Source organism: Castanea sativa, chromosome 7 (genome assembly GCF_040712315.1).
Source record: "Castanea sativa cultivar Marrone di Chiusa Pesio chromosome 7, ASM4071231v1".
In the NCBI taxonomy this organism is placed as follows: domain Eukaryota; kingdom Viridiplantae; phylum Streptophyta; class Magnoliopsida; order Fagales; family Fagaceae; genus Castanea; species Castanea sativa.
Genome location: NC_134019.1, coordinates 44182967 through 44210287, shown reverse-complemented (window position 1 = coordinate 44210287; position 27321 = coordinate 44182967). Strand labels below are relative to the sequence as shown.

At 35.2% G+C, this 27321-nt stretch overlaps 3 protein-coding genes across 3 annotated transcripts; 2 read left to right on the top strand and 1 right to left on the bottom strand.

The window, feature by feature from the left end:
• Positions 1 to 3876: 3876 nt before the first annotated feature.
• On the top strand, positions 3877 to 17628 carry LOC142643335 (serine/threonine-protein kinase ATR). Its single transcript, XM_075817900.1, is given in 15 exon segments — positions 3877 to 4164; positions 4265 to 4409; positions 4485 to 4597; positions 5180 to 5514; positions 5675 to 5799; positions 6484 to 6628; positions 6795 to 7373; positions 7454 to 7529; positions 7992 to 8307; positions 9117 to 10373; positions 10674 to 14022; positions 14127 to 14696; positions 15022 to 15645; positions 16073 to 16267; positions 17207 to 17628. Coding segments are annotated over 15 exon segments (8184 nt in total). The 5' UTR covers positions 3877 to 3977; the 3' UTR covers positions 17375 to 17628.
• A 502-nt stretch (positions 17629 to 18130) lies between these two features.
• On the bottom strand, positions 18131 to 20066 carry LOC142642870 (pentatricopeptide repeat-containing protein At2g17033-like). The gene is made up of 2 exons (XM_075817307.1): positions 19729 to 20066; positions 18131 to 19465 (listed from the first exon to the last, which is right to left on the bottom strand). The coding sequence occupies exons 1-2, from the start codon at positions 20032 to 20034 to the stop codon at positions 18386 to 18388; spliced, it is 1386 nt and encodes a 461-aa protein (XP_075673422.1). The 5' UTR covers positions 20035 to 20066; the 3' UTR covers positions 18131 to 18385.
• A 3933-nt stretch (positions 20067 to 23999) lies between these two features.
• LOC142643854 (pentatricopeptide repeat-containing protein At1g62260, mitochondrial) lies at positions 24000 to 26526 on the top strand. Its single transcript, XM_075818573.1, has one exon. The coding sequence runs from the start codon at positions 24144 to 24146 to the stop codon at positions 26130 to 26132; it is 1989 nt and encodes a 662-aa protein (XP_075674688.1). The 5' UTR covers positions 24000 to 24143; the 3' UTR covers positions 26133 to 26526.
• The last annotated feature ends 795 nt before the right edge of the window (positions 26527 to 27321 follow it).

The window sequence follows — 27321 nt, the reverse complement described above, 5'->3', positions numbered from 1 at the left end:
AAAAAAAAATAAAAAAAAGAAGAAAGAAAGAGGAAGAAGTAGAGCTCTGTTATGTAGGATATGGACGAAATGAAATGTCTGGAGGATATGGCTGGGAAAAAGAGAGGAAAGAAGTAAAAAAGGAGAAGTGTAATACGTAGGTGGAGGAGAAAAAAAGAGTGGAAAAAAAAAAAGGAAAAAAGAAGGAATGCAGTACATGTGTGGAGGAGAAAAAAAGAGGAAAAAAAAGGGGGAAAAAAAGATGAAGGAGAAGGAAATGCTATCGCAATATTTTCACAATAAATTTTAAGTGGTAAGTTATTATTGGCTAATATTTTTGAGAAAAACATTAATTTTTATAGAAAGAGAAAAAAATAATTTTAATATTATGTTCAAATTAAAATCAGTATCAATTTTTATCACAATATTTTCACAATAAATCTTAAGTAGTAAGTTATTATTAGCTAATATTGATAAGAAAAAAATAATTTTTATAAAAAGAGAAAAAAATAATTTTAATAGTACGTTCAAATTAAAATTAGTATCAATTTTTATCACAATATTTTCACAATAAACCTTAAGTGGTAAGTTATTATTAGCTAATATTGGTGAGAAAACAATAATTTTTATAGAAAGAGAAAAAAATAATTTTAATAATACGTTCAAATTAAAATCAGTATAAATTTTTATTACAATATTTTCACAATAAATTTTAAGTGGTAAGTTATTATTAGCTCATATTGATGAGAAAAAAATAATTTTAATAGTACGTTCAAATTAAAATCAGTATCAATTTTTATCACAATATTTTCACAATAAACCTTACGTGGTAAGTTATTATTAGCTAATATTGATGAGAAAACAATAATTTTTATAGAAAAAGAAAAAAATAATTTTAATAGTACGTTCAAATTAAAATCAGTATTAATTTTTATCACAATATTTTTACAATATTTTCACAATAATATTTTAAGTGGTAGGTTATTATTAGCTAATATTGATGAGAAAAAAAAATTTTAGAAAGAGAAAATTTGATTTAAGTATATGAAGTAGTTGATTTAAGTATGAAATAAACTCCCTTATATCTACATTATCCTTTTTGGTAATTCACCCTTCAAACTTCAACTTTTATAAGTGCTAGCCAAACACACAGCTTTTTCAAAAAACACTTTTTAACAACTTTTACCAAACACTCAGCTTTTTGAAAAAGCACTTTTTCATTATGCACTTTTTGAAAACTCAACTTTTTCATTATGCACTTTTTCAAAAAGCCCAACCAAACTCACCCTAAGTTTCATTTCAAATTTTCAATCCTCTTATTTTTTAATTTATTCAATTGAAGTTCGTTTGTTAACTTCCATTCAATTTTTTTTTTAATTTTAGGAAAATATCTTTTAATTATTAATTATATTTTTGGTAAAATATAGAGTGTGTATTTTGCATTTTAAACTATTTATTATTATAGAGATAATAATAATAATTATTATTATCATGTGTTGGCCTCTTTTAATTCAAGACTAAATTTGATTTAAACATTTAAAAGATATATATTAATTGTATTTATAAAATTGTATCTTGCATCTTGCCTACAATTATTTAGTTTGCATTTGAGGACCATGTCAGTAATGTCAATGATTCTTCCACTTGATAATTGATAGTATTATCATCAGGTTTGACAATTAATTGAGTTAGATGTTTGTCCCAATCATGATATGCCATTATACTTATTAGTTTCGATACTAATAAACCACATGAACCTAAATAAAAAACATTTAAGGTGAAGAATTAAGATCAACCTACTGTGACAAAAATACTAAAAACCCCAAAACTTAAAACTTCAAAATTTATAGAATCCCCAAATTCTACTTCAGAATCAAACCAAATTCAACAAATTTATATATAACATATCAAATAAAAATTTATTGTTCCATAGGCTAGAAGAAATAGGTTGCATATTTGATTTTTCTCCAAAAAAATAGAGATGCTTTATCTGTCATGTACAATAAAAAAAAAAAATTAGTAGAATTTTCAACCCAAAAGCCAAACCCACGATTATCAACGTGAGTTTTTTTTTTTCAACGTTAGTCTTTTTTTTTTTAGTCCTATCATAATTTTTGCTTTTATATAGATTATTAATGTTTGAGTTTGAATTTAAGTTGGACTTGTTAAGGAGATAGAGTTTCACTCATTGTTAAGTTTTGATTAAACAAAAATAATTTTATTTAAAAAAAATGATAATAATGAGTTTGAGTTTAAGTTGGACTTATTAGAGAGATAGAGTTTTACTCCTGGTTAAATTTGAACTAAAAAAATAATAACTTTATTTAAATATTGTGTTGATGTGGAAAATTGTGAGAGTTTTAGAGGATTCAGTTTTATCTATTTAAATATTGTGCTGATATAGAAAATTGTGAGAGTTTCAGAGGTTTCATTTATATATATATATATATATATATATATATATATATATATATATAGATATATAGATAGATAGATAGATTATGATCTTTTTGACTTCAATTCTTTATTGGTACTATCTTTTTTTAGAAAAAAATATGTTCTAAAAGATTTGGTATTTGAAGATTTGGTGTATATATACACACACTTTTGTTTACACTTTTTTTTAATGAATAAGTGTCGTTTGTACTCAATAAGTAAATTGATATTTTTGAAAAATCTTGGTAGTAATTAACAGGTAAAACTAAATTATTGATTTCTAAAATTTATCCTGTCATCGCAATTGGCCCTTGAAATTTCAAGTAAGCATTATTGGTTGCTAAACTTTGAAAATGAGCTCTATTGAATCTTTCGTTAACCTATTTTAGTTTTCTTGCCTATATGTCTAGCAGAATACTGATTTGTCAATTTTTTAATGTGACAACTTTTTTTGTCATAAAAAAATTTACATATTAGCACCAACTCATAATCTGGCTTGTCAAACATTAGTTATCTATCATGTTAAAGTTATTTCAATCTCCAAACAATCCAAATCCCTTTAAAGGCTCATAGTCCTAAAGACTTCAAGTGGCTTACAAGTTCGACCAGGAGTGCAATGGTATTTGCGGTAGTGTGGTATTTGGTTTTGGTACGGATGTGATAAAAAATTGTGGTTGAAGGCAGTTGAGTTGTTTGGGGATTGGAAGAAGTTTAGAGTTTGTTTGGGATCCGCTTATTTTGCTGAAACTGAAAATGTTTTTGCTGAAAGTGTAGACAAAGGTAAAAGTTAGTTGAAATATTACAGTGAGACTTATGAATAATATCAAAAAGTGTAATCGAGCCTATAAATAGTAGCAAAAATAAACTGAATAGTGAAAAAAATTGACAAATTTCATTATGCCAAACGCACACTTAATCTATTAAAAGTGTTTGACAACTCACATTGTGATATGTAATATAATTTTTGTAAATTTTTCTTTAAAAATATCATGTCACTATTTTGTTAATTACTAAGCAACACTACTAACGGAAGTTAACAAAAAGATTAATACCACTCATTTTTTTTAACTTAACATATAAGACTAAAAGTTCAAAACTTGTTTATTTAATATTTTTTTTTGAACACGAGGTAAGCTTAAACCCATTACCAAACAAGATTTTATGTTTAAACTTAGCTTATCTTCTTGTTGAGCAAGTTTAAACTTGTTCATAAGTTACTTGATTAACTTATTATTTTTCATATATATTGTGAAACTATAAATAAAATATATTATTTCTTCACAAATTTATGCATTTTAACTTTGAATATATTATGAATATATTGAAGTTTTTCCTATAATATATATATATATATATATATTTGTTTTTTAAAAATTTCATTTATTAGTAAAGTAGTCTTGACTGTAGAGCACTAGAACTTACAGGCATATTTCGAAATTAGGAGGGAAGAGAGAGAGAGAGAGAGAGAGAGGCAGACAGTCATATATAGTCTCATAGAGAGTGAGGAAAGTGGAATCCATTGAGGGCATGAAATGAAGTGAAGTGATGTGAATAGTGAAGAAATGGCGAACCTATCAAGCCTTGTACACGAGCTCCGAGAACGCATAGCCGCCACCTCATCCACTCCACCAACAACAACCACCACCACCACCGCCGCCACTTCACCACCAAACGACGACGCTTTAGAACTCCGCTTCCGCTCCGTCCTCCCCAATCTCCTCCACACCTACGTCGTCCCATCTCCCTCCGGTACACTCTCCCACACTCAAACCAAACCTCTCTCTCTCTCTAATTAATTATTAATTTTATGAAATTGTATATAATCGATTTGATTAAAATTTAATCGCAGCCAATGAGAGAGAAGTAATCGCAGTATTGAAGCTAATCTCTCACACCGCGAAAAACTTTCCCGGAGTTTTTTACCACGGCAAGGCTTCGGCGATTTTGCCTGTGATCGGTCGAGTTCTTCCTTTCTTCGCCGAGCCTTCGTTTCGGTTTGTATTTTGTTCAATTTCTGAATTTTCGGTTTTAGTTTGTTTTTTGATCGAGAATTTATTTATTGCTTTCAGTTCTAGACATGGAGTTATATTCGAAACGATTGGATCGCTTCTGTCGTTGCTTCGCAGCGGCTCGCGCGAGGCGTACAGGCAGTTTTTTGTTGATGCAATGGTGGTTGTTGAAGGTATATAAATGGTGGAATTGAGTGTATTTAACTACGTGACTTGATTTTAATTGATTGATTATGAATAATTCTAGTGACATTACAAGTCATAAGTTATCAAATTATGAAAAAAAGTTGTGTAACTAGCGGAGTTTTAAGACAATTTTGGAGAGCATGTGCCAATGAACTATAGCTCAAATGGTACTTTTACCCTTTGTGGTTATAAGTTTTAAGTCGCGCTACGTGTGTAAATTAGTAATAATAATTGTTAAAGATATCAAGGCCAATTCATAGTTTAAGAGTGAAGACCCAAGTCTTGTCATCAATATTAGTCTAGGATTTAGCTTACTATATATAGATTCATACCGTAAATATGTAGCCTCGTGGGTTTTTCTTCGTGGACATAGGCTGTTAGGTCAAAGTGTCAAACCATATTGTTTGTATTTCCCTATGTTCTCATTTCTTTCTCTTGCTTCTGTTTTGCCTCTCTACATTGTTTTATTTTCTTCTTTCTATTTTCACATGGTACTTGATAATAATAATATTTATAGAAAAAAGGCAAATGCATAGAAGAAAGCTAATTTTCCTTTTCTCTTTTGACAGATATTTTGTATGTGGCTTCACTATATGTTGACAATTCAAATAACATGGAATCTGCTAGTTTGAATTTAAAGTGTTTTTGTGAGTCGTTTGCTGGAATTATTAGCGATCCTGATCATCTTGGCGATCTTCCGGCAAGTAATAAACCAGCTGATGGTGTTGGTATCATGATTAACCTTACGGGAAAAAGGAGGTGGCGGCCTTTTGCAACTTGGATCATTAAGCTTATTAATAAATGCTTAACTGATGGAACTTTGTATGTTGAAGGACTAATCGATGTGTCATTTGTTTCGGCTGCATGTTCACTTTTATGTTATGGGGACGCTGATTTGCATATGGTGGGTAGCAACAGCTACAAATTCTTGTTGTTACTTTAATATTGAATTCATTAGATTGCTAATGCAGTTATTGGTCTAATATGGTCTCTTTTTAATTTAATAAATATGATTTATGGTATCCTTATAATACAATTGCCTGACAATTAAAATTCTGTGGAAGGCATGCTTTGACTTTGCGCGCATCGTTGGATCAGTGATAAATTTCAATATCATTCCCCATCATAACTTAATCCAGTCAATAACCACCATATTAAGTGAGGACAAAGAGGGGCTTCCTGTATTCAGGTATGCATTCACATGTTTGCAAGTTGTAGTTCTCTATTTTTAGAGCTCTTAATAACTAAGCCTTAATGTTGCACGTGAATTCACCCAACCGAATGGATGAACCTCTTAACATGTTACATAATTTTTATTTTTTTAAATTTATGATACTGTTACTACTGTATATAAGAGTTAATATTCTATGATGATTATCTATATTATATTGCCGTGTTTAGTATATTTGGCTTTTGTCAGAGGTCGAATCAATTCAAATAATTCACTATTGCCATGTTTGGATTTCAAATGAATTCATAAATGAGAACAAGTAATTATAATTGTCTGGAAGGTCCTTCAATTACCATATTATTCTTCTAATGCTGTTCTGCTGCATTGGATTGTTTTGCTTGTTATTCTAGAAACATCTAATATATCTGTCAGACATTGTGGTAGTCCTGGTGGGTGGGGTCAATTGGCCATAGGTTTTACTGGCTTGAGGTGAGTCCTAGGGGCTCTTCTTTAGAAAGGTTTCCTACATTATCATATATATATATTAGTGGTAGAAGTCTGTTTTTTTACTATTATCTCTTATTTTTGGTCTTTGGGAATATAACTTACTGGGCCATCTTTGGGGGAGCATGAATGATGTTATTCAAACTGTATCATTTGCTTATTTTTGCTTAGTACACTAACACTAAGCTTACATTTCAGAAATACAGTTTATGATTCGTCCATGGGTGGTTGTCTTAATGCATTACACTCTAGTTGTGCCGATGATGTTGTGAAGCTAACAGCTGCAGAGTTAGTTGGTGTTTTTCATCAGTCAATCTGGAGAACCAAAAGTCAGGAGCTTAAGGTTAATTATAACAAATTTCCTATTCTGAAAACTTAACCATTCTTGTTAGGAATTTTCTTTTTTTCTTTTTATTTAATTTTTTTTTATAGCTGATAGATATGAGAGATTAAATTTTTTCAGTGGACTTAATAATGATTTCTAATTTTATGATTTTGTCTTTTTCCAGGTTGCCTTGTGCAATGCATACACACGTATTGCTAGAACCTGTCCCCCTCATGTCTGGAAGCCAGAGTCTCTTATTCGCACTCTTTGTTTCCCAGAACCATGCTTTCCACTGATAGATTGCTTTAGAGTGGCTTTGTCTATTCTTGGTCCTGATTGTGTTGGGGGGGAACCAATAAATTATAGTGGTCTAGAATCATTAACATCAAGTGATAAATCAATTGAAAACTTGAGGGTTGGAGAAAAGAGGCCTATTCAAGATGTGGTTACTCGCAAGGTCAAACGACAAAAGTTGGATGAAGATGTTGTGGCTTCTGATGCTAATGTTCTGGTGGAGAGCAAGCATACTTGCTTAGTAACTTGTGAAACAGAAGAGAAATATGCAATTGATATGCACAAATCACTTCTTTCATTTGTTAAGTATCTCAACTCTGCTGCTGTTGAACCTGATTCTTTAAGTCCAGATGTCGCTTTGACAGCTCTTAGCATGCTTTGTATTGCCTTCTGTAGATACCCAGAGACCAATCTATCAGTCCGCATCTTTCAACAGATGCATGCATGGATCCCCTTGATATGTGAGATGGTGGGTAGGCTCAAATGTGCAAATCTCTCAAAAAGTTACTAAATATTCCCTCTATTATTAATGGAGTTTACATCATGCAGGCAAAGCAAGAAAATTCAATCACACTTGATGTTTTCATTTATCTGGAAGGAATTCACAGCATTTTGCTCTTGCAGAGTAAGGCAATGGAACTAATCTTCATCAAGGCTTCAGTAACCTTGTTCTTGTTGTAATGGATGTATTATCTTGGTTCTGGTTCTTAAAGAATTCCAGATTATTAATTTCTTGTGACAATTTCTAAATATTTTTTAGGTGAAAGGAAGTGCACATATTTATATTGTACTAGGTGATGCTTTCTGGTAGCCCATATATTGCACATGCTTAAAAATTTAATCATAACAATGTTGAAATAATGAAATTCATGATACATTGAAAAATGCCGGTCTACTTCTAGAAAAAATTTGCTTGAAAACAAGAGGATAAGTAAGAAAAATATAAAATTTGATAGAGATAATTTACCTGTGAGAATTTCAGATCTCCTTACATTGCTCTATCTCTATAATATTCTTACATAAACACGATCTACTATGTTTGCTGCTATTCTATTGTCTGTTACTGATTTCCATTCTCTTTGATTAGGAACACCTTTTATGGAGAACAAGCTGTTCAAAAATACAGATGATGATGCAGACCTTCTGCCTGTGGTACTAAAGCTTCCTTGGACCCATTCTCTTGTGGTTGCTGAACCTCATCATCCCTGGAAAACAAAATGTATCTCTGTTCAAGTTGTATCCAAGCTTGGTCCTTGCTTAAAGACTGAAACTGATCTTGAAATCTTGGATTTTAGTCTTCATGATGAAGTTGAAGAAGTTAGAGTTGAAGCTGTGCTTTCCATGCCAGTGATTGTCCTGTGGTCTGGTCTTGGTTTACTAACACATATGTTCAGAAGGCTGGAGTAAGTGAACTGTTGAAGTTATTTATTTACTTGTTTTTTTATTTATTTACTTATTTTTACTTATATATATATATTTATTTATTTATTTAATGCAAAGGTTTATGCCATTTGAGTTGTATTGATTTTTCTTTCCTTGGGAATTCCTGGCTACGTTCACTTGTCACTTGTGAAGTGCCAATATCAGTAGTGCATTAGTTTTATAACATTAGTTTTATTTAAAGCAAAAGATTTCAAATTTACTCTATTCATTGTTGTATGACTGTTTCTTTTCCTTGGAATTCCAGTTCACAAATTGTTTTGGCTTGGCTGGGTTCACTTGTGAAGAGCCAATGTAATTTTTAGGGATTGGTTGTGCATTAGTTTTATAACAAGTCAAGTGCATAGACTAGCATGTGATATTGTATGATGCTTGTGTGCATAAATAGAGGAATTAGATTGCAGTTTTGGTTTCATGCAAAGCACATGTGTTTTTCATGGTGTAATTTTATCTGTGCTGCCGATGAGCTCTTGCTCAAATGACGCTTCCTCCTTCCATAATAATGGGATGGACGATGAGGTTGTGGGTTCTAAACCCTCTGGTTGTATGTAAATTACCAATAATAAAAAAAAATCCTCTTTAGTATTAGTATTAGCCTTCTGAAAAATCCTTTATAGAAGCGCCAATTTGAGTTGTAGGCAATAACCACCTCCCATAAAACTTTTTGGATGGTTTGCATAATCATATCACTTGATAAATTCCAAACGTATTCTAAATGGAAGGACTTCTAAGTTCTAACTCTTTTTTTTTTTACCTCTCTTTCAATTTGCAGGTTATTGGGGAAAGAGAAGAATGAGAAGGTTAAGAATATTATTCCCCTTACTCTTGGTTTTTTGTCATGCCTCTATGGATCTTGTAATTCTGTAGATGGTCTTTCCAAAAGCACATGCAAATTATTTCTGAATATAAACAATGAGAAACATAGTCAGACAGTTGATTATTTACTGCAAGGATTCTGGTGTTCAAAGTGTGACAGAAGCATTGCACAAAATCCTGAACTATATTCACAAATTATTCATCAACCTGATATGCAAAGGACAGAAATTAGTTTGGACTGTGATTTTCTCCACCTACAGTCTCTCTTTTTTAAGCTTCTTTATGATGAGTCATCAGAAGAGGTTCAAGTTGCCTGTGTCGGTGTAATTCGACGGATCCTTATACATGGGAATACAGATGTTCTGCTTAAAACAAGATCTGAATGGACTAAATGTATTGAATTTTTGCTTCTTAACAGAAAAAAGGCTGTAAGAGAAGCATTTTGTTCTCAGATAAATTCCTTCCTTGAGGATCCTATTTTGCCTTGTCTATTTTGTGATGAGGAGAAACCAACTAAAATCAAAGAACAGAAGTTTCTGGACATAATTAAACATGCCTTATCAGCTGCTGACGATCCCCAGATCTTTGATACTCTTTTGGAATCTACTGCTGAAATTATGATTGCAGTTGATATCTACAGTCAACTATTCTTGTATTCTCTTTTCTTGTTGGTCGACCAACTTGATAATCCACACGTGACAGTGAGGATGAATGCGTCAAGATTAATACACAAATCATGCTACTTTCATCTTAAAGGAGGATTTGAACTAGTCTTATCAAAAGTTGTTCATATTCGTAATGAACTGTTTGATTATTTATCTCTGAGGCTTGCCAGCCGTCCAAAAATGGTCAAAGAATTTGCAGAAGCTGTTTTTGGTGTTGAAACTGAAGAACTCGTGAGGAAAATGATTCCTATTGTTCTTCCAAAGCTTGTAGTGTCTCAGCAGGATAATGATCAAGCAATTGACACCTTAGATGAATTGGCCAAGTATTTAAATACTGATATGGTGCCTTTGATTGTTAATTGGCTACCAAAAGTGCTTGCTTTTGCTCTCCATCAAGCTGATGGCCAGGAGTTACATTCAGCTTTGCAATTTTATCTTGCTCATACTGGTTCTGACGAGCAAGAAATTTTTGCAGCTGCATTACCTGCACTCTTGGATGAACTTGTCTGCTTTCTGGATGGGGGTGATTCAGATGAGATAAGGAAAAGGTATAAAGCTTTACAGAAGTACAAGAACTTAGTGAGTAGCTATGGAACTTGCTAGTTGATCTGTTTTTTTTTTTTCCTCTGGGGGGTTGTTCAAATATTTTTTCCATAGTGACTATAAGTTGAAAATTTGCTGACCTGTGTTGCATTCATCTACATATTGCCTTTTTTTTTTGTCACTCATTTGTGTAGATTCGGGGGACCAAATTATTAATTTATTAGCTGATTTCTTATAGGTCCAATCTTATCATTGCTGCTATTATTAGTCATTCTGCCAAGCGTTCTAATTTTTATCTGATACAGGTTAGCAAGAGTACCTCAGATGATTAAAGAGGTTGCTAGAGTTCTAACTGGTGGTGAAGATTTACCGGGATTTTTGAGGAATCATTTTGTTGGCCTCCTTAACAGTATTGATAGAAAAATGCTCCATGCTGAAGATACTTCGCTGCAGCAACAAGCTTTAAAGCGTATTGAGATGCTGATTAAAATGATGGGTTCTCACCTTAGTACTTATGTGCCAAAACTAATGGTTCTTCTTATGCATGCTATTGATAAGGAACCACTGCAAAGTGAGGGTCTCTCCATCTTGCATTTCTTGATTGAGCAGCTAACGAAAGTATCACCATCTAGCACGAAACATGTAATTTCTCAAGTTTTTGCTGCTCTTATTCCTTTCTTAGAGAGAGTGAAAGAACATCCTTCAAATAATTTGGATAAAGTGGTGAAAATTTTGAAAGAACTTGTTTTAACAAACAAGGTTGTCCTAAAGGAGCATATTCGTGAGTTCCCTCCATTGCCCAGTATTCCAGCTCTGACAGAAGTTAACAAAGCTATACAAGAAGCACGTGGATCAATGACTTTAAAGGATCAATTAGGAGACGTTGTTGATGGTTTGAATCATGAGAACTTGAATGTGTGCTATATGGTAGTCTGCGAGTTGAGCAAGTTGCTAAACCTAAGAAGGGAGGAGGTTACAGCTCTAATCACAGCCGAAGCTCGTTCAGACATGGATGTTTTGAGCTCTTTGATCACATCCTTACTAAGAGGATGTGCAGAAGAATCAAGGACTGCAGTAGGACAGCGGCTGAAGCTAGTCTGTGCTGATTGCCTTGGAGCACTAGGTGCAGTTGACCCTGCCAAAGTGAAGGGTTTTACATGCCGACGTTTTAAGATTGAATGCTCTGATGATGATTTTATCTTTGAGTTGATCCACAAGCATCTAGCCAGGGCTTCCAGGGCTGCACCAGACACCATTATTCAAGACTCGGCTGCATTGGCTATACTGGAGCTTCTAAAAATTGCAGGTTGTGAGGCATCAATGGATGCCAGTGCTGCCGCTTCTATGTCACAGAAATTGAAGGATAAGAAATCTTTGGATAACAGAAGGGGTCAAAAACTATGGGACCAGTTCTCTAATTATGTTAAAGAGATTATTGCCCCGTGCTTGACGTCTAGATTTCAGCTTCCAAACGTGGCTGATTCTGCTTGCACTGGCCCAATTTACCGCCCAACTATGTCATTCGGGAGGTGGATATTCAATTGGATAAGAAAATTGACTATGCATGCAACGGGATCTCGTGCTAGCATTTTTAATGCTTGTCGAGGTATAGTGTGGCATGATATGCAAACAGCCATATATCTGCTGCCATATTTAGTCCTTGAGGCTGTCTGTCATGGTACTGAGGAGGCGCGGCATAGCATAACAGAAGAAATTCTTTCTGTTCTTGATGCTGCAGCGTCAGAGAACAGTGGGGCTACAGTACATGGAGTCAGTGGTGGGCAAAGTGAAGTTTGCATTCAGGCTGTGTTCACTCTTCTTGATAATCTTGGGCAATGGGTTGATGATGTTGAACAGGAACTAGCTCTTTCCCAGTCATTTCAATCATCCGCTTCTAAGCAACAATCATCCAAGTCAACGGATCAAAGTCCAACTTCTTTGATAGATCAGGAGCAACTCCTAGTACAATGTAAATATGTTTCAGATCTTTTGACTGCAATCCCAAAGGTGACACTTGCCCGGGCCTCCTTTAGGTGTCAGGCATATGCTGGGTCTTTGATGTACTTTGAGTCTCACGTGCGGGTAAAGTCAGGTTCTTTCAATCCTGCAGCTGAAAGAAGTGGTGCTTTTGAGGATGAAGATGTTTCATATCTAATGGAAATATACAGCTGGCTAGATGAGCCTGATGGTCTTTCTGGATTGGCATGTTTGCGTAAATCATAAAGGTTACAAGACCAGCTATTAATAAACAAAAGAGCAGGAAATTGGGCAGAAGTTTTAACTTCTTGTGAACAAGCCCTGCAAATGGAGCCTACTTCAGTTCAGAGGCATTCAGATGTCCTTAACTGTTTGCTAAACATGTGCCACCTTCAGGCCATGGTGACTCATGTGGATGGTTTAATTTGTAGGATACCTCAATATAAGAAAACATTGTGCATGCAAGGTGTGCAAGCAGCATGGAGGCTTGGTAGGTGGGACCTGATGGATGAGTACCTTAGTGGAGCTGATGAAAAAGGTTTAGTTTGTAGCAGCTCCGAGTGTAATGCTTCCTTTGACATGGATGTTGCAAAGATTCTCCAGGCAATGATGAAGAAGGATCAGTTCTCGGTTGCTGAGAAAATAGCACTGTCCAAGCAAGCTCTGATTGCTCCACTGGCTGCTGCGGCCATGGATTCCTATACACGTGCTTACCCATTTGTTGTGAAACTTCACTTACTACGAGAGCTGGAAGACTTCCAGAGTCTTCTTGTTGATGACTCTTTCTTGGAGAAAACCTTTGATTTGGGTGATCTGGGATTCTCAAAAGTGATGGAGAACTGGGAGAATCGACTCAGATTTGCACAGCCATTACTTTGGGCAAGGGAGCCACTTTTAGCATTCCGAAGATTGGTTTTTGGTGCCAGTGGTCTTGGTGCTCAAGTTGGGAACTGCTGGCTTCAATATGCAAAACTCTGTCGCTTGGCTGGTCACTATGAAACAGCAAACCGAGCAATTCTTGAAGCTCAGGCTTCAGGTGCACCTAATGTTCAAACAGAAAAGGCTAAGCTTTTGTGGAGTACTAGGCGATCTGATGGTGCCATTGCAGAGTTGCAACAATCTCTCCTCAACATGCCTGTTGAGGTTGTAGGCTTCACTGCAATATCATCAATTACTAGCCTTTCCCTGGTTCCATTGAACCCACCACCTTTAGTTTGTGATACTCAGGCTTTAAATGAGAATCGAGATATAGCAAAGACCCTTCTCCTCTATTCTAGATGGATCCATTACACGGGGCAGAAGCAAAAAGAGGATGCGATAAATCTTTATTCCAGGGTGAAGGAACTGCAGTCTAAGTGGGAGAAAGGATACTTCTATATGGCTAAATATTGTGATGAACTGCTTGCTGATGCCAGGAAACGTCAGGAAGAATTTGATTTAGGTCCCAGGATGGTCCCATCAGCTTCTGCTGTTGGTTCTTCAAATGTAAATAATGAGAAGCGTTGGTGGTCTTATGTGCCTGATGTACTATTATTCTATGCAAAGGGGCTTCATAGGGGCCACAAGAATCTCTTTCAAGCACTTCCAAGACTCTTAACCCTCTGGTTTGAGTTTGGGACCTTTTATCTAAGAAGAGGTTCATCATCCAATAAAGATTTGAAAAGTGTCCATGCAAAGGTAAGTGTAATACTTCAAAAATGAACTTTATTTCTTACAGCACATTGGGATTCTGCCTCCATTTTTAAATATTGTTCTCTCTTTGTTTTCTCTTATTTTGGCAGGCACTGATTATTATGCGGGGCTGTCTGAATGATTTGCCAGCATATCAGTGGTTAACAGTACTGCCTCAGTTAGTTTCCAGAATTTGCCACCAAAATGAAGAAATTGTTCGATTAGTCAAGCTCATCATCACCTCAGTTCTTAGGCAATACCCACAACAAGCCCTATGGATTATGGCCGCAGTTTCAAAATCCACAGTTCCATCAAGGCGTGAGGCAGCTGCAGAAATCATACAAGCTGCACGGAAAGGGTTCAGCCAAGGAAATAGTGGTAACAATTTGTTTGTTCAGTTTGCTAGCCTGATTGATCATCTAATCAAGTTGTGCTTCCATGCCGGTCAGCCAAAAGCATAGACAATTAATATCTCAACTGAATTTAGTGCCTTGAAGAGGATGATGCCGCTGGGAATTATCATGCCAACTCAGCAATCTCTTACTGTTAGCCTACCAACATATGAAGTAAATGGCATAGACTCACTTAACTCTAATATCTTTTCTGCCACAGATCTTCCTACAATATCAGGAGTATCTGATGAGGCTGAGATTCTTTCATCTCTTCAGGGACCTAAGAAAGTAAGTTCTTCTGTGGTAGTGGTTTTGGCAAATTAATATTTCTAATATTCAGTTCTTCTTTATTTATTGATTTTATGTTGTGCTTGGTTCACATTCCCAGTATGCCTTCACATAGATATCTGGAGGCCTACGCATAAATTTAAATAATTGGTTTTGCCTAGAAATGTGTACATTATAATTTTTAAGGTCATCAATCTGTTGCCGTTGCCTAATTTTCATTACAGGAGTAGAATCACCTTTTTTTCCCCTAGGTTATCTTAAATATTGATATAATAGGTATTCAAAATTTTGGGACTAAAGATTGGTTGTTGTTATTGTTGTTCAGATTGTTCTATTGGGAAGTGATGGCAGTCAATGTCCATTCCTCTGCAAACCCAAGGATGACCTCAGGAAAGATGCACGTATGATGGAGTTTACTGCAACTATTAATCGTTTGTTATCCAAATACCCTGAAAGTCGTCGAAGGAAGCTTTACATTCGTACTTTTGCAGTGATTCCTCTAACGGAGGATTGTGGTATGGTAGAATGGGTGCCTCATACTTGTGGACTACAGCATATACTTCAAGACATTTACATGACCTGTGGAAAATTTGATAAGCAGAAAACAAATCCTCAAATTAAACGTATTTATGATCAATGTCAAGGTAAAATGCAAGAATATGGGATGCTAAAAAACAAAATTCTTCCAATGTTCCCACCAGCCTTTCATAAATGGTTCTTGAACACCTTTTCTGAGCCCGCTGCTTGGTTTAGGGCCTGGGTTGCTTATGCACATACTACTGCAGTTTGGTATATGGTTGGGCATATTGTGGGGCTGGGTGACCGACATGGTGAAAACATTCTTTTTGATTCTACCACGGGTAACTGTGTTCATGTGGATTTCAGTTGCTTATTTGACAAAGGCTTGCAGTTGGAGAAGCCTGAGCTGGTGCCTTTCAGGCTAACCCAGGTAAGAAAATGCAATGTGTTTTAGGGAATTGATTGATTAATATCTCATGTTTTGCAAATAACTAGCATTAATCTGCTTATTTGAGGGTTTCTTTTTTTGTGTTGGGAGGGTGGGGGGTTGTTTCTCTTGTATGCATTACTACCTTATGTGGAATCATTAAATTGTTTGAAATAAAGATAGTGGCAAAATATTTGTATTGAACATACTTACCTCCGAGAATTCTTATTTTTACCTGCTTGTAGTTCCTCAAAAAAAATAAAAATAAATAAATATATATATATATATATATATCCAATATTAACCCATTTTAATGAAATTTTCATGGTCTACATTTATGAATGATTTAGTAAATTTGTATTATTTCTGATCTTGCATTATTTTCCAAACCTGGGTTTTCATACTAATGGACATCTTGTGGAACCTACAGAACATGATTGATGGGTTGGGCATCACTGGATATGAGGGAATTTTCTTGAGGGTCTGTGAAATCACTCTGTCAGTTCTGAGAACACACAGGGAGACCTTGATGAGTGTTCTTGAAACTTTCATCCATGATCCACTCGTGGAATGGACAAAATCTCATAAGTCCAGTGGGGTAGAAGTTCAGAATCCACATGCACAGGTTTAGATCTTCATTGATTTGCTGTTTTATTTTAACAAGCTTTCTATCTGTTCTTTCTTAAACTAAGCAATTACAATTACTTTTGGTTCATCATTGCATTACTGGATTAGTTGGCATATACCAAGGCTGAACATATCCCTGTTTTTCTTAACTTTATTAAAATTGAGATATGCTTTTCAGAGCAAATCAATTCATAGCAAGCAAATAATTAATTGCATCATACCTCAATTATAAATTTACTCCTATTCCAACATAGTATTGCCATTGTTAGAAGTATGTACTTAAATGATTAAATTATTATATCCCAATAGCTTAAATTTTTGGGATAATCGGTAATTTAACATGATATCAAAGCAAGAGGTCTTGGGTTCGATCCTTGACTCCTCCACTTTACCTCCTATTTAAAATCCCACGTGTTGGGCCTTATCTATTAAAAGAGAGTTTGAACCCACACGTGAGGGAAAATGTTAGAAGTAAGCGGTTAAATGATTAAATTTACCATATCCAAATAACTTAAGTTCTTGGGACAATCAATAATTTAACAGCCATTATTAAAGTTGATGCATTTTTTATGCATAACTTGTAGTCAATGAGTTGAAGCTTAAGTTAAGGTGCCAAGAGGCTTGTAGCTTAGTGGCATTGCTTCCTCTTCTTTATGTAGAGAACTAGGGTCCGAATGCCTCCTCCCCATTATTGTAATTATTGAATTTACCAATAAAAAAAAGAATTAAAGCTTGAACTGGGGGTAATTTATGTATTCTTTATAATTGGCATCTAATTCAGTGAGAAAGCTTTTTAAGTGACTTGAATCACTGAATTGGCTTGCCCAATCAAAATGTTGAAGCCAACTGATATCCTGATTTTTGCATTAAGAGATCAGAATGTAAGATCTATGGCTGTAAACTAACCACTAAACATTTCCCTGTTTGGATCTTGCAGCGAGCCATCAGCAATATTGAGGCAAGGTTGCAAGGAGTGGTTGTTGGTGTTGGGGCTGCGCCATCTTTGCCTCTAGCTGTAGAAGGCCAGGCTCGTTGATTAATTGCAGAAGCAGTATCACACAAAAATCTTGGCAAGATGTATATATGGTGGATGCCATGGTTTTAAGAGTTGATTAAATAGAGTGGTTTTTCTGTATTGAGTCCAGGTCAGGCATGCCATGGTTTCAATGCCTGTCCAATCGCTTGCACCAGTTAACTGTCAATTAACTGTTTTAGGAGTGCATCCGGGATTAGGATACAGAGAATATAGGACCCTCTGTTATGTGATATTTCCTTTTGTATATTCTTTTTGGTAGGCATTGGTCTTTTGCTTTTTTTATGATGTAAAATGACATGTAAATAAATGTCATTTATTCCTTTATACATCGATGTAACATATCATCTCTGTTCTAGTAATACTGTCGATGGAAATGCTTTAAAAGGTTGATCCTATGGCTAACTAACAGTTAACAAAATCATTGCTAGGATGCTTAGCACAAGATTCCAATCCCTGCGGTTTGATTTATGGTATCATAAAGTTCAAAATCATGAGAATATGCCACCAATGCTTCTCAATGAGAAGATAAATTGTGAAGTATGTAAATGGTTGAGAGAGGTGATCAAGTTTTATTTAGACAAGAAAGCTAAGTAGGTTGACACCACATGGCCATACGAATAACTTCCCAGGCACATGTGAGGAAGAAACCACTTTCCCCTGAAGTTACTCATTCCCAACCCAATTTTGCATTCTGATCATGCGGTATAGACTTAATAGCCAATATGATGTAGTCAGTAGTGTCTTATTAAAATTTTCTAATAAAGGCTGTGTGGAATATGATCCTCTTTATTTTAAATGGATTTATTTCATGGTTAAGATTAAATATTGTACTAATCTACTTTGAAAGATGTAATTCAAACTTAATATATACACTGATCCCTTCAGAAAAATTGTCATTGGTCCAACCTCAAATGTAGCTTCAGGTTTCAGATAACCAGATAAATGTAGTAAAGACCAGGCAAATACTTGAACTCATTAAGTTAGTGGAATACCTACTCGAGACTAGGCTAGCATTTCCTCTCAAACATGAATTTTTCTGAGTTCTGAGGTAATCCATGAAAGAACACATTCTCCTTCCAATCAACATAACCAATCCCTCACAACTTTCCCCTTGGCAACAAAACAACCCACATTCTTCCTATCATTCCTCATTGGACTCTTCAACCGAACCAACATTTTCCTAACCAAACTTTTCACTGGTGATTCACCTCTAACATTGCTATGCTTTCCCAACCCACAAACAAGCGTAATCTCTCTTGGAATTACATACTTCCCATCCTTGAACCCATGCCGCAACTCCTCCATCCACTTCAACATCATCAAGTAACATGAACCCAAATGCATCCCGTGCAAATCTAACTTGCCTTCCAAGGAATCCCATTTCATTACCTCTTCCAAAACCGAATTGGACTCGACTAATTCTTTCACTACCAATGCCTCATCACCACTCAAAATTCCACTCAACTCCCCAATCGAAAGAGGTAGAGTGTCCATACCGGTCTCCATCTCTTGTACCATCATCGACATTATTGTCGGGCATGAATTCAAGACTGAATTGTAAGTCCTAATGGAGAAGGAAATCTGGGAAGCTCTCATTTTCCTAAGCCACAAAACCATCCTTGCCAACTCACAATGACATCCATAAGCCGAAAGTATCATGTTACAACATATAGTATCCGCAACAAACCCTTCACTCTCCATTTGGTTCACAACCCTTTCCATATCTTCAAACAATCCCAACCGCCCATATCCATACAAAACACACCGAAATTCAAACCTCGACACTCTCACTCCTCTCACACGCATTTCATCAAACACCTTCTCTGCTTCACAAACCTGTCCCATTTCGCACAACCCACTAACCATAGCCTCAAAACCTCGTTGTTTCACGTATGCAGAGCTCGAATCATCAACAACCCTGTTCAAGCGAGTGAAAGATACATCAAACCCTCGCTTTGAACCTTGCTTGGAGTGAGACTCCACTAAGTTACAGTAAAAAAGAACCAGCTCTCGCTCTCGCAACTCTATCTTCGAAACCGCTTCGGAAATTAGCTTTTCTGATTCCTCATAACGTCCTTGCTTATCAAGCAAGGCCACCAGGTCTGCCACCAGCTTCGGATTCCAATCAAACCATGTTGCTTCAGTGATTCTCGTGTAGAACTGCAAAGCCAATGAGAGATTGGTTAAGTCAGAATTGCTCATTTTAATTGCCTAGAAAATTCTGCTAAAGAAAAAAAAATTACAAGCTACTTAATTTTTTTTTTAATATTTAAATTGTTTATATTTTTATTTGGTTAAGTTCGTGGTTAATTTACTCCGCACACGCGCGCGTACACACACATTTTATATAAGTTAAGTTTGAGGTTAATTTTATTTACTTAGCACACGCAATAAAGAAGTAGTAGTGATTAGTTAGGACTTACGGGGAGGGCGAGGGCAGAGAGGTGGGGGTGGGAGGTGTGGGGGGAGAGGAGATGGGAGAGGGTGTTGAGAGAGACAGATTTTGGTGAGGTTGCAACAAATTTTTGTATAAGTTTGTGTGTGGCTGAGGAAGAGGCCGAGGGGTCTCTCGCGGTGGTGGAGAGGGTGGAGAGGAAGCGGTGGGCTTGTTTGGTGGGTGCACATTTGGGGGTTAATAATTTTGAGGTTAGTTTTTGTGGTGGTTGTTGGCGGTTACATGGTAATGGGAGGGGCAGTTTGAGATTGCCTCCTAATTTTATTACTATCATTTTGGCTCTGTATAGGTAGCTGAGGAGTGAGGTCTTAAGTGTGTTGAAGTGGCATCTTATATAACTGTTGCATGCATGGCATGCAACGTTGCACTACCTACTACTAGTAGTTATCTATATCTTCTTCTTTTCTTTTTTCTTTCTTTCATTTATATATTTATATAAAACCAAATTATCTGAAACTCTCATAATTTTTTACATCAGCATAATATTTAAATAAAATTATTATTTTATTTAAATAAAATTATTATTTTTACTCCAAATTTAATAAAGAGTGGAGCTCTATTTCTCTAATAAGTTTAACTTAAACTCAAATTCATCAATTTTTTTTATCATTTTTTTAAATAAAAATATTTTTGTTTAGTCTAAACTTAACAATGAGTGGAACTCTAACAAATCCAACTTAAATTCAAACTTATCATTATCATTTTTTTAAAACAAAATTATTTTTATTTAGTCCAAACTTAACCATGGGTGAAACTATGTCTTTCTAACAAGTCTAACTTAAACTCAAATTCAAACGTTGATTAAAAAAAAAACTTGAAAAAATCCTATATTAAGATTATTCTAAGCGTGACTTTATTCGGATAAATATAAAATCATTAACTATTGATAAAGTTTAACTTCTTTGGATAATAGAAGAATTCTACTACAACTTCTTATACAACAATGTGGTAATTAAGATGCTTGGTAGGCATCATTATCATTTTTTTTAAAACAAAATTAATTTTGTTTAGTCCAAACTTAAAAAAGAGTGAAATTCTATTTTTCTAACAAGTCCAACTTAAACTCAAACTTTGCGAGGTTAATCATAAACACTATAAAAACAATGCAAACCCCAAAATTTTTTTTTTAAAAGTCGAGTAGAGGTATGATATCTTCTAATGTTATTTTCTTCTTCTCTACTTTGTTAAAAAAATAATAATAATAATTTATGGCTTTTCATGTATTTTTAAAAAAAGTAATTTTCGTACATAAACCACCAAACTCTTTTTAGCATTTTTTACAACATAAAAAAGTTTGCAATAATTGGAATTATTTTTTTGAATGTAACCCATCTTTCTTTTATATTTCTCTATTGTTTAGTCATATATATATATATATATATATATATATTTTTTTTTTGTTTCAATAATTTCTAAGCAGTGAATTATCTTATTTTTTTAATATTTTTTGGTTTTTTAGAAGTTTTAATATCTGAATTTTTAAACTATTTTTTTTTTACAGTATTTGAAATTTTCTGAAATTTTTTTTGTAAGCCATTGCACGTTCAAGTTCTTCGTCAAATTGTAACACAAATTGAAGTCATACAGGAGCAAATCATGCAATGGTGTAGTTTCTTAATCAATTTAAGATTTTATATAATTATTTTAATTTACCTCACAAATAGGTAGGTTCACGTGCATAGCACAGGTTAGTGACAAGTTAGCACCTGGAAACGTGGGTTGAACTGTTTTAGCCTTTCGTTATTTGTCAAATGGATGAACATTTTTTGTTTTTCAAAATTTCTTCTTGAACATATTTTACAAGAGAAGGTGGCTCTTCAATCAAAACCTCCATACTACTACTAAAAGGCTATCGTTTCAATAAAAAAAAAAAAAAAGGATGATAACAGATTAACAGCTTATACACCCCCCCACCCCCCCCGGGCAAAATTTGTAGCATTACTAATCCCAAATGCTATTGGTAAGGCACGTAGCACAAGTTGGGCTAGATATAGATACATTTCAACCAAGACACCCTTAAATGATGTGATAATTTGTACATTCTTAAATTGGAAATATTTAATTTATTTAAAATGGAAATAATCATTTTTCCCCCAAAAAAAGGCATTCCAAATTAATTCTTATACCCATAGATATAATCATCCACCAACGAGAATGCAATAGCTAAATGATGATGAGCAATATCAGTAAGCTATAAACTATGCATTTTCATAGAGAAGGGTTAGAATGGTATAGTTGTAATGGCTGTTGATACTGTTCATTCCTTATATAGATAGGTTATTTAAAATCGTGGCAATATGAATTATACAAGGCAACTTATAAGAATGGACAAAATTTAGGTATAGTATTTAGGTGATGTTTCTTTAGTTTTCTTTTTAAAATTCAGCTATGTGGTTTTTTTCTCATGGGATGGAAGTATATTTTTAGTTAAGTACAACCACATAGCAAGTCTTAAGAGGAGAACCTAAGGAACATTGCTTAAATACCGTACCTAAGTTTTGTCATATAAGAATAATCATTTGCCAATCGAGGATACTATATTTCCGAACGGTCCGAACATGTTTTAACTTGCAAATGGACATATAAAAATTGGTATCACATAAATATTATTGTAAAAAAAAGATTTATTATTAAAAGTTAATTCATCATTTTCTAACACCATATTTAATGAAATTTATAATTTTTTTTTTGGAAAAAATATGGGTTTTTTTATGGCATTTAATATGATTTTCAGAAGAATTTTTTAGTTGGCAGGTTTGCAAAACTATTTTGTAAACTAGCATCTTGAGTCTTTTAGACTTGAATTCAGTGAAGAAACTCGAGTTTTAAAGACTCGAGTTCTTTGAACCTCTTCCTCTCTCTCTTTTTGAAGCTTATTCTCTCTGGCTTTTTCTCTAGATCAAGCCCAAATCAGGCCACCAAGGCCTAAGCTCATCATTGAGGTGGATCACTCTCTCACTCTATCTCGTTCCATATCTCTTGTTCCCCATGAATCCCACTTCCGATCAGGATGAGGTGGTATTGCATGCACTTGTTGAGTTTGGGTTTGCAGATTCTGATTGAGATGAGGTGGTGGTGCGTTTGTTGGTTTTGGGTTTACAAGTTCCGAATGTTATGAGGTGGTGGCGTGTTTGTTGGGTTTGGGTTTGCAAGTTTTGATTAGTATAAGGTACACATGGTTGTAGGTTCCGATTGGCTTTGTGTTTTTTGTTGGGTTTGGTTTTGCTGGTGAGATGTTTGTGAGGACCTATGAGGAACTGATGGTGAGGAAGGTTTTGTTGGTGAGATGGTTGTAGGAACTGGAGGTGAGGAACAAAAGGAAGGTGAGGAATGGAAGATTTTGCTAGTGCGGTCTTTAAGGAACTCTAGTTCCACATGAATTTTTTAATCCACATTAGTTGCCACCACTTGGAACTAGACATAAGTTCTTTCAATGAGCTTGAGTCTTAAGACTCGAGATGCTAATTTGCAAATAGTTTCATAAACCTGCAAACTAATGTAGGTGTTCCAAAAGTTATGTTAAATACCAAAAAACACACTTATATTAAATAATAATATCGTATTTCTAGCATATATGGTCCTAATTCAAATTTCTCATTGAAACCAAAACACACTTATTAAATAATAATAACACCAGCCGAGTGAAGAAGAAATAAAAGTTACATGTTTGGAGTCTTTGGACAAAGTTGGAACCTTACTTAAACAACAACCAAAGGTTGTAGTCAATTGAAGAATACAATTAAAATTTAGGCACGCATACACAAGTATACTATCTTGTGTTGTTAGAATTGTTTAAACCAATCATATGAATAACGTTCTAAAATCTGTTTTGATTTATTTAGTGAAATGAAATATTTTGGTATCGTTATATTTCGACCTATCATTTTAGGGAGTTCTGGAGTTCTTAATATATATATCAACCCAAAGAAATAAATCTCAAATAATATAAATTATATATTTTTTTATCCAACAAATTATTTATTCATTACAGTACAATTACTTTTTTAGGATATTAAAACATAAATCTGTACATAGATAATGAAAAGCTACAACTAAAAGTCCTTGCCATGCCACGTCAGTTGGGTCAGCAAACTAAAAGGCAAACATAAAAGAATAAACAAAGCAAAAACTTAAACATAAGGCATAGCTACTAAGACGAAGCAAAGAAGAAGAAGAAGAGAAAGGGCGACCTCTGAGTTGTCTGTGATGGCTGAGGATTTGTTCTTCAAGAGATCGGCGGTGGCAACGTGTTTTGCAGATGAGTTTATTAGTTTAGGAATTTTTCTTTAAACGACTCCACCGTTTATGCGATTACAGCTAGCTCAAATAACTATAAGAACTCTGTTTCCATGACTATATAACTCAGTGATTCCTTGGAGAACAATGCTCAACCCAAACGTCGTCGTTTGCAGGCTCAGGAAATTGCAGCTTCTTGTTCATTGTTGCCCAATACTGAAACCCAAAACTAACAGTAATTCTGGTCCATCATTTTGTTTTGGCTCAGCTTCGAAATCCACCGGCCTGTATTCACTGAACAAAAAGATATCGCACTTGGTCCGTACGGGTCGGCTTAGTGAGGCCAGAGGTGTGTTTGATAACATGAAGCATCGAAACACAGTCTCGTGGAATTCGATGATAAGTGGGTATGTTAAACGAGGAGAAATGGGCAATGCACGGATATTGTTTGATGAAATGCCTGAACGAGATACCGTGTCGTGGAATTTGATGATTTCGGGTTATATATCGTGTCGTGGAAAAGGGTATATTGAGGAAGGGAGGAACTTGTTTGATAAGATGCCGGAGAGAGATTGCGTTTCGTGGAACACGATGATTAGTGGCTATGCAAAGAATGGGAGGATGGATGAGGCATTACGGATTTTTAATAGTATGCGTGAGCGGAATGTGGTTTCTTGGAATGCTATGGTTACTGGGTTTTTACGTAATGGTGATGTGGTGCGTGCCATTGAGTATTTTGAGAGAATGCCGGAAAGGGATGCAGCTTCTCTTAGTGCATTTGTATCGGGTCTTATTCAGAATGATGAATTGGATAAAGCTGCAAGAGTTCTGCTTGAATTCGGTAATAAGGATGAAGGGAGAGAAGATTTAGTGCATGCATATAATACTTTGATTGCAGGTTATGGTCAGAGGGGAAGGGTTGGAGAAGCTCGGCACCTTTTTGATCAGATTCCGTTTTATGGTGATCGTGGGAAAAAGGGAAGCGGGAGGTTTGAGAGAAATGTGGTGTCATGGAATTCTATGATTATGTGCTATGTTAAAGCAGGAGATATTGCTTCTGCCAGGGAAATTTTTGACCAAATGACCGAAAGAGATATTATTTCTTGGAATACTATGATAAGTGGCTATGTGCATTCGTCAAATATGGAAGAGGCCTCAAATCTCTTTGGTAAAATGCCGAGTCCTGATACCCTGTCTTGGAATACAATGGTCTCAGGGTTTGCAGAAATTGGTAGTTTGGAGCTTGCCAATGATGTCTTCAGGAGGATGCCCCAGAAAAACCTGGTATCGTGGAATTCCATGATAGCAGGGTATGAGAAAAATGAGAACTATAAAGGAGCTATTAATCTCTTCACTCAGATGCTACTTGCAGGAGAGAAACCTGATAGACACACCTTGTCTTCAGTTCTCAGTGTGAGTACTGCGTTGGTTGATCTTCACCTGGGTATGCAAATTCATCAGCTGGTTGCGAAGACAGTTATTCCAGATGTGCCAATAAATAACTCTCTCATTACCATGTATTCAAGATGTGGGGCAATAAATGAGGCCCGGACCATTTTTGATGAGATGAAACTGTGGAAAGATGTGATCTCTTGGAATGCAATGATTGGAGGTTACGCATCTCATGGTTTTTCTGAAGAGGCTCTGGAACTTTTCAAATTGATGAAGAGGCTTAATGTACAACCTACATATATAACGTTTATTTCAGTTCTGAATGCGTGTGCTAATGCAGGATTAGTTGAAGAAGGCCGGAAGCAGTTCAAGTCCATGTCTAGTGAATATGGTATTGAACCACGGGTTGAACACTTTGCTACACTTGTAGACATTGTGGGTCGGCATGGGCAGCTTGAGGAGGCCATGGATTTGATCAATAGTATGCCCTGTGAACCAGATACGGCGGTGTGGGGTGCATTGTTAGGTGCTTGTAGGGTGCATCACAATGTAGAGTTGGCCCGAGTTGCAGCTGAGGCATTGATGAGACTTGAACCTGAAAGTTCAGCGCCATATGTTTTGCTATATAATATGTATGCTGATGTGGGACAGTGGGACAATGCAGCAGAAGTGAGAATGATGATGGAAAATAATAATATCAGAAAGCAACCAGGGTATAGTTGGGTAGATTCTTCACATAACTAATGATAATTTTGCACTGATAAAATAAATGCATCGAGTAATTGGATTCAATGGAGTCATTTTCCCAACTGTTTATGTCAGTTTCCTCTGATCAAGAGAAGATAAAATCAGTCTACAGAATTCAGTATACTTGTTTGAATCACCGTTGAAAGACAGAGAGAGAAAAGGTAGATCAAGGTCAACTTACATGAATTATTTCAGTATACTTGTTTGAGTTGTATTGATTTTTCTTACCTTGGAAATTCCCGTTTTCAAATTATTTAGGTATGGCTATGTTCACTTGTCACTTGTGAAGTGCCAATATCAGTACTGCATTAGTTTTATTTAAAGCAGGAGATTTCATATTTACTCTCTTCATGTTGTATGACCGTTTCTTTCCCTTGGAATTCCAATTCACAAATTGTTTTGGCTTGGCTAGGTTCATTTGTGAAGTGCCAATGTAATTTTTAGGGATTGGTTGTGCATTAGTTTTATAACAAGTCAAGTGCAAAGACTGTAGCATGTGATATTGTATGATGCTTGCATGCATAAATAGAGGAAATAGATTGCAGTTTTGGTTTCATGCAGAGCGCATTTGTTTTTCATGGTGTAATTTTTCCTGTGCTGTGAATGAGCTCTTACTCAAATGGTGCTTCCTCCTTCCATAATAATGGGATGGATGGTGAGGTTGTGGGTTCTAAACCTTCTGGGTGTGTACGTAAATTACCAATATAAAAAAAATCCTCTTTAGTATCAGTATTAGCCTTCTGAAAAATCCTTTATAGAAGCTTTTCATGGTTTTTGCCAATTTGAGTTGTAGGCAATGACCACCTCCCATAAATTTTTTTGGATGGTTTGCATAATCATATCGCATGATAAATTCCAATTGTATTTCTCCACCTTGAATTGGTTGTGCATAGAGTTTAGATAGAATAAAGCATCTGAAATATTCAATACACATATATGTATACATGTATACCTACCCAAAAACACATACACCAACATATCCATATATATTATATTCTTTTTTCTACGGTTCAGAGTTGTGACTGAATTGTCAGCTGTCATTTTGTGTTATTTTCTGTTCAATAGTTGCACTCTCATATTCTAGAATCCTGTAGGTATTCATGTGAGCAGCAAAGCAGGACGCACTTAAGTTATTGTTACATGATTTATTTGTTTTGTGCTTCTAGTGCTTAAAATTATCAAATGA

Coding starts and splice junctions, on each gene's coding strand:
- LOC142642870 (XM_075817307.1), bottom strand. CDS start 20,034: ATGATAGTAATAAAATTAGGAGGCAATCTCAAACTGCCCCTCCCATTA. Junction 19,466..19,728: donor TCTCTGCCCTCGCCCTCCCC/GTAAGTCCTAAC, acceptor TTGGCTTTGCAG/TTCTACACGAGAATCACTGA.
- LOC142643854 (XM_075818573.1), top strand. CDS start 24,144: ATGCTCAACCCAAACGTCGTCGTTTGCAGGCTCAGGAAATTGCAGCTT.